Source organism: Pygocentrus nattereri, chromosome 3, assembly GCF_015220715.1.
Source record: "Pygocentrus nattereri isolate fPygNat1 chromosome 3, fPygNat1.pri, whole genome shotgun sequence".
In the NCBI taxonomy this organism is placed as follows: domain Eukaryota; kingdom Metazoa; phylum Chordata; class Actinopteri; order Characiformes; family Serrasalmidae; genus Pygocentrus; species Pygocentrus nattereri.
Genome location: NC_051213.1, coordinates 50,687,169 through 50,702,168, shown reverse-complemented (window position 1 = coordinate 50,702,168; position 15,000 = coordinate 50,687,169). Strand labels below are relative to the sequence as shown.

The 15,000-nt window shown below is 45.9% G+C and overlaps 1 protein-coding gene across 3 annotated transcripts in view; it reads left to right on the top strand.

The window, feature by feature from the left end:
* The window catches only part of nbeal2 (neurobeachin-like 2), a 120,677-nt gene that overhangs the window by 313 nt on the left and 105,364 nt on the right, over window positions 1-15,000 (top strand). For all 3 annotated transcript variants that reach the window (XM_037537130.1, XM_037537128.1, XM_037537127.1), the window contains exon 1: window positions 1-98. This exon is cut by the window's left edge and continues 313 nt beyond it. In XM_037537130.1, coding sequence (XP_037393027.1) covers window positions 48-98 — 51 coding nt within the window. In that variant the 5' untranslated portion in view covers window positions 1-47. The remainder of the gene's footprint in view (window positions 99-15,000) is intronic.

Here is a 15,000-nt window from a genome sequence, read left to right as displayed (position 1 = left end):
TAATTTTGGGCGGTCTGGGCGCTGCGCGCGAGGAAGGGAGCCGGAGAATGGCCTCCAAGGAGCGGCTGTACGAGCTGTGGATGTTATTCTACACCAAGGTGAGTGCACGGCTGGCCGCACGCGCGGACAACACCTGTTGACACCTGTTGTTGGCTTTGGGAGTTCAGTTTATGTGGCTCGCGCAGGAATCGCCGGTCCTTATCATCACCCGCGCGCTGTGTTTATTTGGCAGGCGAAAAATAAACAAAACAACAAAACAAAACACTTTCAGGAAGTAAAGGGGGGGGGGGGGGCGAAAACATTTGACCATACCTCCTCCTAAATGCCGAAGCACGTGCTAAACGCGGGAACTGGACAACTGTGTATAAATACACGCGCTGTTCACGGTATTGTGGCCAGTTGTCTTGTTTGTTTTTCAGTTATTCAGTATTATGTACCTGTGAGGCAGGTGAGCCGGGTAGGCAGGTGAGCCAGGTAGGCAGGTGAGGCAGTTGAGCCAGGTAGGCAGGTGAGGCAGGTGAGCCAGGTAGGCAGGTGAGCCAGGTAGGCAGGTGAGCCAGGTAGGCAGGTGAGACAGGTAGGCTGTGGTCTGATTGCACGCTTCCTTATGGTTTTCCTGCTAACCCATATTGTTGTTAACGACCCCCGTAATCACTTTATTATGCATTTATTGTTAAGCTACGGTTGTTATGAAGTTCGCGGGGAGTTCACTGCCCCCCTTGTTGTAATCGTCCAATCCACCTTAAATGATCCATTGCACCTTAAATGAATAACATTGTTAACCTTATTAATGAATGAAATGCTTAAATTCTAGCTTCCACCTTAAATGAATAACTTCATTAAATCTGCAGTTGATTTTTAAGAAGTCATTAAGTCACAGTGCCACCTTAAGTTCCACCTTAAATGAATAGCTTGATTATCAATAGCCGTATTAATAAAGAACCTTATCAGGCCACAGTTGTGTTGCAAGAGGTTTTGAAGTTAGCTTCGTTTTCGCCATGCCACATGTTGGACTTCTCTGTTCCACCTTAAATGATCTGTTCCACCTTAAATTCTCCAATCCACCTTAAATGATCTGTTCCACCTTAAATTCTCCAGTCCACCTTAAATGAGTAAACTCGTTAACCTACAGTCGTTTCTAGGTCATGAACTTAGATCTTTATTCCCCATGCCTCCTGTTGGAATGGTCCGTTCCACCTTAAATTCTCCGTTCCGCCTTAAATGAATGACTTAATCTCCAGTTGTTTTCTGTTCTGAAGTCCGCTCCCTGTCCGTCCTGCGTCTGGCTGGCCTACGGCGCCAGAATGAAACTGGTGCGACTATTTAAGGTGGAACCTAAAATTCGAATTAAAGGGCAGTTCCACCCATTTTTCAAAATTCCTACATCTTTCTGTCTCTGAGGTGTAAACACCATCTACAGTGGGTCACTCCTTTCTGACCTTATGTTTCTGAGCAGAAATGACTCGCTGCTCATGTGAACAATATATGCTGAGATATGTGGTGTCATACTATATATATATATATATATATATATATATATATATATATATATATATATATATATATATATGGGTGTATATGTGCCAGTGCGTTAGGACATGACGTCGGAACATATGCAGTGTCCAGTTTTACTGTACTGACTGCTGCTCGGACTCTTTCTCCATTCACAGTGTTGGTGAATGAATAAACAGACGGGTAGATCATGCAGGGCGAATGTGCCGGGGTGGTCTCTCGCGTCCACTTCATGCCCTCTAGTGGTCCGCGCTCACGGCTCGAGGGCTTAGCAATGAAACACATGCGATCGGTGCCTATTTTCGGAGTTATAAGCACAACGTGATGTATATGCTGAAAGGCACGCGTGGGGTCAGTCTCGCTCGCCTACAGCCAGCGGGCTTTTATGAATGGTTGCCATGGAAACGGATCCAGCAGGTGCGGGGCCGGTCCGGCCGCGTGAGGCCTGCCGCTGCCGCTGCCACTGTGTCGCGCTCCGGCCTGAACGACAGCAGCAGTGACACAGCATATGCAGAGTGGAAGTCGTAGTACACAGAGCAGATTGGATGATTAACCATCTTCTGAATTATGCAGCAGCCCCTCAATCTGCTCTTGCCGTCGGTCAGACCCCCTCAGACGGCCGCCAGAACATGCCGGGCTTATTTTTCACAGACGGGGGCCGGCTTACTGAGGTGTGAGTCAGCGGGGCCGAGCGATGTATCATCAGTATCGCTGTATTGCGATATTCACATTAAGGTTTCAGAGACGTTCCGAGAGTCGATGTCATGCATACGAGGAAAAAAAACGTCAGAACGTTAATAAATAAAACTTCTGTAAATGAAAGTTTTCCAGAACTTTCCTATCTTACCCCCAGTTAGGGGATTTTAACCTGTTCGATGGGAGTCAACGATCAACTGTTGCCCAGCAACCGACCATACACACACACACAGCTGGCGGACTTAGTTTGTCAGACAGCTGCTGTTACTGATGTTAAAAAGGTTAAACAGAACTAAACTGCAGTAAACTCCAAGTGCATGCTGTGAGAGCGCCCCCTGCTGTTTATCAGAGCGCCCCCTGCTGTTTATCAGAGTCGCCCCCTGCTGTTTATCAGAGTCGCCCCCTGCTGTTTATCAGAGCGCCCCCTGCTGTTTATCAGAGCGCCCCCTGCTGTTTATCAGAGCTCCCCCTGCTGTTTATCAGAGCGCCCCCTGCTGTTTATCAGAGTCGCCCCCTGCTGTTTATCAGAGCTCCCCCTGCTGTTTATCAGAGTCTCCCCCTGCTGTTTATCAGAGTCGCCCCCTGCTGTTTATCAGAGCTCCCCCTGCTGTTTATCAGAGTCTCCCCCTGCTGTTTATCAGAGTCGCCCCCTGCTGTTTATCAGAGCTCCCCCTGCTGTTTATCAGAGTCGCCCCCTGCTGTTTATCAGAGCTCCCCCTGCTGTTTATCAGTCGCCCCCTGCTGTTTATCAGAGTCGCCCCCTGCTGTTTATCAGAGCGCCCCCTGCTGTTTATCAGAGCGCCCCCTGCTGTTTATCAGAGTCGCCCCCTGCTGTTTATCAGAGCTCCCCCTGCTGTTTATCAGCGTCGCCCCCTGCTGTTTATCAGAGCTCCCCCTGCTGTTTATCAGCGTCGCCCCCTGCTGTTTATCAGAGTCGCCCCCTGCTGTTTATCAGAGTCGCCCCCTGCTGTTTATCAGAGTCGCCCCCTGCTGTTTATCAGAGCGCCCCCTGCTGTTTATCAGAGTCGCCCCCTGCTGTTTATCAGAGCTCCCCCTGCTGTTTATCAGAGTCGCCCCCTGCTGTTTATCAGAGCGCCCCCTGCTGTTTATCAGAGCTCCCCCTGCTGTTTATCAGAGTCGCCCCCTGCTGTTTATCAGAGTCGCCCCCTGCTGTTTATCAGAGCGCCCCCTGCTGTTTATCAGAGCGCCCCCTGCTGTTTATCAGAGTCGCCCCCTGCTGTTTATCAGAGCTCCCCCTGCTGTTTATCAGAGTCGCCCCCTGCTGTTTATCAGAGCTCCCCCTGCTGTTTATCAGAGCGCCCCCTGCTGTTTATCAGAGCGCCCCCTGCTGTTTATCAGAGCTCCCCCTGCTGTTTATCAGAGTCACCCCCTGCTGTTTATCAGAGCGCCCCCTGCTGTTTATCAGAGCGCCCCCTGCTGTTTATCAGAGTCACCCCCTGCTGTTTATCAGAGCTCCCCCTGCTGTTTATCAGAGGCGCCCCCTGCTGTTTATCAGAGCTCCTCCTGCTGTTTATCAGAGTCACCCCCTGCTGTTTATCAGAGTCGCCCCCTGCTGTTTATCAGAGTCGCCCCCTGCTGTTTATCAGAGTCTCCCCCTGCTGTTTATCAGAGTCGCCCCCTGCTGTTTATCAGAGTCGCCCCCTGCTGTTTATCAGAGCTCCCCCTGCTGTTTATCAGAGCTCCCCCTGCTGTTTATCAGAGCGCCCCCTGCTGTTTATCAGAGCTCCCCCTGCTGTTTATCAGAGTCGCCCCCTGCTGTTTATCAGAGTCACCCCCTGCTGTTTATCAGAGCTCCCCCTGCTGTTTATCAGAGTCGCCCCCTGCTGTTTATCAGAGCTCCCCCTGCTGTTTATCAGAGCGCCCCCTGCTGTTTATCAGAGCTCCCCCTGCTGTTTATCAGAGCTCCCCCTGCTGTTTATCAGAGCTCCCCCTGCTGTTTATCAGCGTCGCCCCCTGCTGTTTATCAGAGCTCCCCCTGCTGTTTATCAGAGCTCCCCCTGCTGTTTATCAGAGTCACCCCCTGCTGTTTATCAGAGCTCCCCCTGCTGTTTATCAGAGCTCCCCCTGCTGTTTATCAGCGTCGCCCCCTGCTGTTTATCAGCGTTGCCCCCTTCAGAAGGTCAGTTGGGGTCATTATGATGAAACACCCTGGACCGTCATGTAAACATAATTAGCTTTTGATTGCGCGGCTTGACATTTGAGGAGGTAAGAATTTGCAGTAAAAATTTTTTTCGGTGAATTTAAAGTCGCCTTATTTCACAACAACGGCTTTTATTTTAAAGTTTTCAAACTGTGTTGTTTACAATTTTATAGCTGATTTACATTTTTTGACAGTTTACTTAATCAACATATGTGGCTGGACGTTTGCACCACCTGACATTTTTAGACTTTTGGAGGCCAAAAAGAAACTAAAATGAATTTTATATGAAATTATGAAAATTGTTCCACATAAAAGAGGCGTTTCTGAATAATTTGATTTGCCATGTATTTATTACATTTTATTTATTTGTTTATTTTATGGACGTTTGTCAATGACTCATATATACCGTGATATAAATGTTTAGCCACTCCCCCACTGTGCCCACTGCTGCCTGGCGCTATGTGTGAGCAACACGTTTGCACCACAACCCTTAGTTTACACTGACAGCAAACCCAGATATTCCTGTTCTGCTGCTCAGCTGAGGCAGTAAATCATGACGAAGTGGTTGACGTGGATGTTTCTGCTAGCTGCATTGTCCACAGATAGCTTGCAGGTCCGTGATCAGCAGGGCTGCGCTCGCTGATGCCGTCACCCTGTGTGGCCAGTCCCCATGAATTCTGTTGTTTTTTGTTTGTTTATCGTTGCTTTTGTTTTGAATGATGCTTTCTGTGACGGGTCAATGCGTTCCCGGCGCTCTGAATGCTGGCTGGAGCTCCCATTGTGATGTTTGTTTCTGGTATTTCATGTTCTGAGATGCTAACCTGATAAAGGAGCTAATTTGGACAGCGTGTTTTTGCTGTGGCTTAATTCAAAGCCGCCTTCTTCCACACCCTTAACACGAGTCACTTGACCGTGGAGCTGAGGAAAGAGCCCTTAGTTCACCTAACGCCGCTGAGCAGAATGAGCAAAACGGTCAGTATTGTTTTTAAAAATGTGAACAGAATTTAGATTTAGGAGCAGCAGCAGCAGCAGAGTGAGAACAAACTATACTGCCAAAAGTTTTCACTCCCCCATCCAGATCATTGAATCCAGGTGTTCCAGTCACTTCCATGTCCACAGGTGTATAAAGCCGAGCCCCTAGGCCTGCAGACTGCTTCTACAGACATTAGTGAAAGAATGGGTCGCTCTCAGGAGCTCAGAGAACTCCAGCGTGGTACCGTGATCGGACGCCACCTGTGCAGCAAGTCCAGTCGTGAAATTTCCTCACTACTAAATATTCCACAGTCCACTGTCAGTGGGATTATAACAAAGTGGAAGCGACTCGGAACGACAGCAGCTCAGCCACGAAGTGGTCGGCCACGTAAAATGACAGAGCGGTCAGCGGATGCTGAGGGGCATAGTGAGCAGAGGTCACCGACTTTCTGCAGAGTCAATCACTACAGACCTCCAAACTTCATGTGGCCTTCAGATCAGCTCAAGAACAGCGTAGAGAGCTTCATGGAATGGGTTTCCATGGCCGAGCAGCTGCATCCAAGCCTTACATCACCAAGCGCAATGCAAAGCGTGGAATGCAGTGGTGTAAAGCGCCGCCACTGGACTCTAGAGCAGTGGAGACGAGTTCTCTGGAGTGACCAATCACGCTTCTCCATCTGGAAATCTGATGGACGAGTCTGGGTTTGGCGGTTGCCAGGAGACGGTACTTGTCTGACTGCATTGTGCTGAGTGTAAAGTTTGGTGGAGGGGGGATCATGGTGTGGGGGTGTTTTTCAGGAGTTGGGCTCAACATCATATTAAACCCTATGGGTTAAGAATGGGAAGTCACTCAAGTTAATATGCGTGTGAAGCCAGACGATCAAATACTTTTGGCAATATAGTGTAAGCTGATTTTGTGAGCAGTATTTAGATGCAAAACCAAAATGATTGCTAAACAAAATCAATCAGCAGGCAAAGTCTTTTATACAACCGAACGGCGACCTTACGCACTCAGACAGAAGAATCTCCGAGTGGAGCGATGAAGCTGCCTGCACCGAGCAGTTAAAGTAGGAGGAAGTGCGTTGTAGGTGTGCTGTGAAGATCGCGGCGTCAGAGCTGTGCAGCTCAGATCTCCAGTGAGAACCTGCACGCCTCCTCATTCAGCAGCACCGACTGTTGCTTATTCTGAAAAAGATAAGAAGCAGTATTTTCTTCCATTTAACTCTCAACAAGTCCTATTTGGTGGGTTCTGTGGAAGCCGGTTCCCTCACGTGAAAAACTATATTATCTCATAATAATGAGAATTTCTTCTCAGCTCCTACTGTGAGAAGTCATAAAGAGCAAGGATGTCATTATTATGCGATAGTTAGTCATAATGATGAGATACTAAGTTGTAATTATGACATTGGTGGTCCTAATTATGAGAAGTTATGAGTGTAAATCATAATTGTGATATTCTACGTTGTAGTTATGAGATACTATAAGTTGTAATTGTGTGATTATGTCTTACAATCATGAGATACGTAGTTGTAATTATGAGATGATGTATTTATGAGATACACATTTTTAATTACATTGTAAGTAGAAATTATAAGTTGTTATTATGAAATACTAAGTCATAATTATGAGATACTAAGTTGTATTTATGAGATACCAAGTCATATTTATGAGATTGTAAGTCATAACATTGAGATACTAAGTTGTAATTATCAGATTGTAAGTCGTAACTATTATTGTATTTGTCATATGTTTAATTTCATACTGCGCCAGATGTTCTCAGTGGTGACCGGTCTGGACTGCAGGCAGGTCAGTTTAGCGCCCGGACTCCTTTAATACGGAGCAGTGCTGCTGTAACACATGCAGAATGTGGTTTGACGTCGTCCTGCTGAAATAATCAAGGCCTTCCCTGAAAAAGACGTCGTCTGGATGGCAGCACATTTGTTTCAACATTTGATTTGTTGTCTTTGTACTATTTTCAAAGGAATATAGGTTTAAATGATCTGCACATCATTGCATTTTGTTTTTATTTACATTCTGCACAGCGTCCCAACCTTTTTTGGAGCTGGGGTTGTAAATAAGTAAAGGTTGCTCTGACTTTCATACTGTGCTGTAAATGTTATCGCCGTCAGATCAAAACCAAGCAAGAAGCAAGGAGCTTGATTTTCTCCTCTCTCAAAGATGAAAGTGCTGATTATCTGATGGGGGCAGGTCTGGTGGTCTACCAGCTCTTGCACGGTTGATTTTTTCGATGTCCCAGATTCGATGAAAAGGGCCCTTTGAACAGCTGAAGACCGTGATGGGTGATCTGGAAGCGCCGATGATACCCAGAAAAGCGCATGGTGACAGGACACCATAGCGTATCGCTGTATCGCTCACCGGTGTTGCTGTTTTTGTCTCTCAGCTGTTTACCAGGCTGTGTTTGACCTCGGTCTGAGCGCAGATGTCTCAGAGCTGGACCGCTTCCTCCTGCCGGTGCTGCTGGGAGGACAGCAGTGATGTGATAAAACCACTTCCTGTGGCGGCTGCTATCGCTGGTTACCTCTCAGAAGAGCCCCGTTTGAGCAGGGCTCTCTGAGAGGAGGACGGGCCTTCAGCTGAGGCCTGCTGCTAATCTGAGCGAATCCCTGCGTGCAGGCGGAGTGATACACAAATTTCACAGTCTGGTCTGTGCTGTGGTTTGTAGACCACCATGCGCTGCATTCTGGATACAGCAGTAATGTCAGCGCTCGTTTTACTTTCGATTTTAGGACCAAACAGAAGAGAAAAGCTCTCGGAAGAACGCCTTGTAACTCTTACAACTGTTCCAGTTTCGTGATGTTTGGACCAATAGCAGTGCTTCAAAATTGCTTAAAAGTTCCTTTTAAAGCTTTAAAAGTTTGAAAATGTATGAAAATCTTTGCTTACACTGTTAAAAATGAAGGTCGGCTGAACTTAAAAGGTTAAAGTAACTGCCTACACTGCTTTTCTAGAGTTAACTGAACTTAAGGACACCAGAGATTACTCAACTCAAACTTCAACAATCTCCTGGTCAGCATCTCAGTTATGTAAACAATATAGAATGTGAGTTTTTTTACCCAGTTTCTCCCCCAGCTGGACATTTTCCCTCAAAAAATCCCACCAGAGAGCTTCCTCCTCTTGATTACCCACTTACGGATGGCTGTGGCATCACTTGGGTTCAAACTCACAATCGTGGAGATGTTAGGCAGATTTCTGTGACTACATTCAAGAACAAAGTCTATAATTCAGTCAGAGGTGCAATATTTTAATAATAATTTATCACTTGTCTTATCGTCATCGTGATGTCCGACGCTTTATCTAACATTGCAATTTAAGTGAACCCAAAGTGGCCCACATGTTCAAAGCCAGATGTTGTCTGGTTTGTTATCGGGGGTCAAACTTTGTGTGATGTTTGCAGTCCGGCTCTTTATTATCAGGCTAATTAAAGTTTGGTGAGATAAAATTAAATATGGCAATAAACTACAACCACAACTGTGTTTCCTCATGTGTCCGCTTCAGTATTAGGGACCGTCTCAAAATTACCGGAAGAAAAAGTGTGAAAACGCTGCGTTTCTTTGTTGAAATGAAAGTCCTGGTTTGCTTCATGTACTTTCCACAAGCTTTCCCAAATAAGAGGATTCTGAGACTCTCACAGGCCTGAGAATTCCATCAGTTTTCCATAATTGATTGTTTGAGAGGGATTCAGGGCGGCTTGGTGTGAAGTGGTTCAGGTGTCTTCACAGCGGTGGTGATAGGAACCAGGCGTCGCCATGACTACAACACAGATATAGACACTTTATTTACCATCCAGAACCACCAGAGAACCTACACGAGTCTTCTGAGCTTATATGGAATGTCGATGATGTTGAAAATAGTGGAAAATCTGGAATAATGAGTTTTCTTTGGGGACTATTTTGCCGCACAGCGCCCTGCATGTCTCCCTCCACCATGAATGGAGTTGAAGTTCTCTAAACTCTCATAAAACAGCGTCTCAGTCATCAGGCAGTGAATTCAGAACCAGTTCATGTAGGAACTTTCTGTAGGAGCTTTTAGAGGGACGTCTGGTTCCTATCACCACCACTGTGAGCAGCTCTGACTCTCTAGAAATGAAACGCTCTGAATTGTGGAGGGGTTTTGAAAAATGGGTGGAATTCCCCTTTAAACCCGTGAGGCGTTAAAAACTACCCTCTTTAATAAATATTGTGGACTTACTGAATGAAGTGAACGCTGAGTTGCGCCCGTGTCGCTCAGTCAGTTGCGGGTTGCCTTGTCATTCTGTGAGTTTCTCAGGCAGCTGAATGTCAGGGTTTGGGTGTGTGTGATGAGATGTGAGTAATTTGGAGGGTTCCACTGATCTGGCTGCTATTTCTGCAAACGTCGTCCTCTTAAAGTCGCCCAAGCGGGTTTCTGTTTTACTGAATGATTTCTGAAGGTCCTGCGTGGCAGAGAAATGTGTCGCCTGTGGCTGATGTTCTCACTAACGCGGGGTGAAGCCAAACACCGGGTCTTTACGTGGTTAGACAGGTTCCTGTGACCGGTTCTATACCATAACAGTGACTTTTTCAGCGTAAGTGTTTCTGATGAGTGAGCTCTCTCCTGTGTTATGTTATCCTCCTCTTGGCGTCTCTATTATAGCAGCATTTAGACGCAGATACGAGGCTGAAGGGCAGCATTCATAACGCTACAGGACACCTACACAGGCCTTTCAACTGACATAAACCTACATAAACTTTCAGATGGGCTGCTCAGCGTCTTCACAACTGCCTGTATTTATCTAGTTAAATAACTATTTAAATCAAATAATCATCTTAGACATTTACAGTGATTATGTTCTGGTCTGTTTGAACCTGAGACAGTAATAATCTGCATATACACGCTGTATATATACAAAATATATCCATCCATCCATCCATCCATCCATTTTCTAAGCCGCGTCTCCATCAGGGTCACGGGCGGTGCTGGAGCCTATCCCAGCGGTCATCGGGCGGAAGGCAGGATACACCCTGGACAGGTCGCCAGTCCATCGCAGGGCAGACACACAGACACAGACAGTCACTCACACCCAGAGGCAGTGAAACATGTCCAATCGGCCTGACTGCATGTCTTTGGACTGTGGGAGGGAACCGGAGAACCCGGAGGAACCCCACGCAGACACGGGGAGAACATGCAAACTCCACACAGAGAGGACCCCAGTCATCCAGCCAGGGTTCGATTCCCCGGTCCTCTCTGCATGTTCTCCCCGTACAAAATATAAAATATAGGGTACTTTCTGCAGGAGGTGTCTGTCCCAAACTTTACTCTTTAAAAAGATGGTTCTTCAAAGGTTCTTTAGTAAAGACAAAGGTTCTGTACATGATTCTGAAGCATGCACAGTCAAAGAACCATTTGCAAGCTTAAATGGTTCGCTGCATAGTGAAATGGTCCTTCAGACGGATGGAGAATGTGTTTTATATGGTTCTATATTGCACCAAAACGGGTTCTGCTATAGTTTTGATGTCGAGCTTGTAACAATAGCAGAACCTTTTTGGTGCTCTATGGAACCAACACGAACCATTTCACCATGCAAGGAACCCTTTAAGCATGCAGATGGCTCTATATAGAAGTCGGTTCTAAATAGAGCCGTTGTTTTAAAGAACCCTTTTAGAACCATCTTATATATATATATATATATAATCACTGTTGTCGGAACAAAACCTTGTATCTCCATTTTTGTCGTTTTTCAGGTTTTGATATGACTTGAACGGACCTCTGGTTCTATATATTGTGTATAAATTTCATGGTGAATGGACCAACAGAAACCATTTAAAATGACTTGGAAAGACGTCTGGTTCCATTGACTTACATTAACAGTACAGTAGGTTTTTACCTTCTCCTGTAAAGTCACCATTTTAGAGATACAAGGTTTTACATATGTATAGTGAAGTATTTTATACAATACAATATAATTAAGCATTATAAATATATATAATAAAAATATTTGTAAAAGTGCTTTTTTAATAAAAACAGGTTCAGTCATTGGTTTAAAAATGTATAAGAAAAGTAAAGAAATAAAAATATAATGAATGTGGTCACTCAGAGCTGCAGGTTGTTAGTCTAAAGTCTAAGATCGGTAAAAAATCTGAAATGTGTTTCAGCTGATTTTGAACCAGTTCAGTTCCAGTTCATATTTTAGTGCAAATGGTAATTACAGCTGTCGTGAAGTCAGATCTACACCCTATATAATGGGCCTCGCTCTGCTCGTCCCGCTGAGGGCTGGATGCTGATCATTCCTGCGAGCTGAAAGCTGATTTTGATGAATGATTTCTGTTGTCAGTACAAACAATAAACCTGCCCGTCTCAATGGATTCTGTGCTTAGAGAATTTCTAAGTGGGCGTCTTTATTGTGAGCCTATTCTCACGCATCACGTCAGCTTTTCAGAAGTAGTGGCTAGGTATTCTGTTCAGCCCAAAGCCTGAGAACAGATTTAGATTTAAATGTTCCCAAAACACGTTATTTTCCTCATCCTGTTCGTCTCTATTCATCCGCTGTCTGAAACCCTCTGTTAGAGCTCCTGTGTCTTTAAGCCCCGCCTCCTGATGAGCCCAGCGTGCTCTGATTGGTCAGTCAGCCCTCAGAGCGGGTCCGCCCCTCCAGGTTCCGCCCCTGTCCTGCAGTCTGCAGACAGACCCTTCTCTCCTGAGCTGTAACTCCACTGTGACTGTTTCTCCAGCGGCGTTGGTTCTGCTGGATCAGTTTGATCCAGAGTGGATCCTGAAAGTCCAGTCAGCGTCTTCACCAAGTGGCTGCAGCGCTGACCACACTCTTCCTCCTCCAGTAGTCGCTGTGTGAGGGGGCGACGCTCGCCAGTAGGCAGGCAGTAAGGACTGTGTTATGAGATGATGTCATCCTGTAACAAAGGAAAAGTGCTGGAATTCCAATGAGGCGTTTCAGGCAGCTGAGAAAAGTGGTGTTCTGTGGGAGAGAGGTTCTCCCTCTGGAGGGAACGCTGAGCTTTGGGGCTTTGCAGAACGTTTACATGCACGAAAGGCTGCAACACAGTAAAGGAAACAGAAATAAACAGAAAAGCATAATAAAGGTCCTCTTTAAAGAATAGCTCAGGCAAGCTGAGTAAAGCTAGTAACACTTTCATTCATTGTCAGCAATATTAGACAGTGACGAACTTCCTTTGAGGAGCACAGTGCAGAAGTCTGAGACCCCCTTTTATTGATTTATTTTCCAATGAAAAAGGTGCAGTGTGTAAGATTTATGGGGATCTACTAGCAGAAATGCAATATAGTGAACAAAACCATGTTCTCTTTTTTGGCACCAAATCCAAGCTGCTACTTCAGTGTAAAAAATCAAAAGGCGCCCTCTAGAGGCCTGGTTTGGTTTGTTTTATATATATATATATATATATATATATATATATATATATATATATATATATATATATATATAACAAACCAAACCAGGCCTCTAGAGGGCGCCTTTTGATTTTTTACACTGAAGTAGCAGCTTGGATTTGGTGCCGCTGTAGGCTTGACTGGAAGATGTAGAAAGAAGAAGAATCAGTGGTCGTTGCCGGCGCTGCTGACCACTTTGTGTTGTGAGAAGTTTGAGAACCCAAATTTTGATCAAACAGAGGATCAGACAGAGCGAGGGAGGGTGAATCTTCACTGTCAAAGAACAGAGAAGATGAAGAAGCAAAACGAAATCGGCACAGACGGCAGCAGAAAGCCTGACAGCCACGGTTGGGTCTACTGCACGCCTAGAAAGGGAGGAGCGAGGGAGAGGGACTCAGCTATCTGCAACCTCACCACTAGAGGCCAGATTCTTTTCAGGAGCCTCACTTTCAGCTCAGCTTCAGTTTGAGAAGCTGGTTGATTTTCTGAAGTGATCAAACCCATTCAGTGGTGCTGAGGTCTGGACTCTGGGGCGGTCAGTCCATCGTCCAGCTTCTCTGTTTGATGTGTCCATCTCCTTTTCTCAGTGAGGTTCTTCTAGATCAGCTACACGTCCTTTCAGACCCACAGCGCTGAGTGGTCTCCTCACAGTGGAAGGATGGACAGAAACACCTGTGGATGTTTTCAGATCTGAAGCAGCTTGATCTTCTCCTCTCTCTCAGAGATCAAAGCTTTCAGTGCTGTTTATCTGATGGGGGCAGGTTTGGGGTCTAGCAGGTCTTCCAGGTGGTCATGTTGTGAGCTTTGTTTTCACTTTGATGTTCTCCTTCCTTATGAAAGCAGATTATCTCATATCTAATCTTACAAATGTCTCCTGAAAAAATAATAACTTAGTAGTTAATGGTGTTTTTAGTGGCCTGTATTATATATACTGTCGCTGTCGTCACAAAACTTTGCTTCTCTGTTTTTCTGGGGTTTTTTTTGGTTTTTTTTTTACACTCTTTGTAAACACGTCCTGCCCTTTACGCTGTGCTAAAACCTCATCATGATGGAGTGATTAGAAAGGCTTCAAAATGAACTGTAGAAAGAAATTGTTCATTAACTTCCATTTCAAGTTAAAGGCTAGTTTTCTTCTCCTATAAAGTCACCACTTTACAAGAACATAGATGTGCACCTCTGTGTTATATTAACCTACTGTTTATTTAGATTTAACAGACGGACGGACAGACAGACAGACAGATAGATAGACAGACACTTTATTGATCATGAAGGACATTCTGCAGCCAGTCCCATGGCACAGTTATAATATTGAGGGTCAAACAATATAAAAAATGAATTTATACAGAAACACCATGTAATGACAGTACAGGGAGGCTCAGGTAACAGCATATAATGACCACACTGATTAAATATCTATTGGTACAGAGATGAAGTGTCCAGCTGTGCGAGGTATGGACCTCATATCGAGGTAGTTATGAGTTTAACTGCAGCCGTTCGTTCCCTGACAGAACGCTAAGACTAAAACTCAGCATTGTTCTGCGACGGTACACGTGATCTGGACAGTAAATCAGCGGCTCTAGTTCAGAGAGCGCAGCTCAGATCTCCTCCGTTCTGCTTTTAGCCATAATCATGTAGCAGCTCAGTGACTCAGTGAGTGATCACGTAATGACAGCTCACTGCCGCCTGATGACCCGGCCTGAGAAACACTTCAGCACTGCAGCCTGATGACCCGGTCTGAGAAACACTTCAGCACTGCCGCCTGATGACCCGGTCTGAGAAACACTTCAGCACTGCAGCCTGATGACCCGGTCTGAGAAACACTTCAGCACTGCAGCCTGATGACCCGGTCTGAGAAACACTTCAGCACTGCCGCCTGATGACCCGGCCTGAGAAACACTTCAGCACTGCAGCCTGATGACCCGGTCTGAGAAACACTTCAGCACTGCAGCCTGATGACCCGGTCTGAGAAACACTTCAGCACTGCAGCCTGATGACCCGGTCTGAGAAACACTTCAGCACTGCCGCCTGATGACCCGGTCTGAGAAACACTTCAGCACTGCAGCCTGATGACCCGGTCTGAGAAACACTTCAGCACTGCAGCCTGATGACCCGGTCTGAGAAACACTTCAGCACTGCCGCCTGATGACCCGGCCTGAGAAACACTTCAGCACTGCAGCCTGATGACCCGGTCTGAGAAACACTTCAGCACTGCAGCCTGATGACCCGGTCTGAGAAACACTTCAGCACTGCCGCCTGATGACCCGGCCTGAGAAACACTT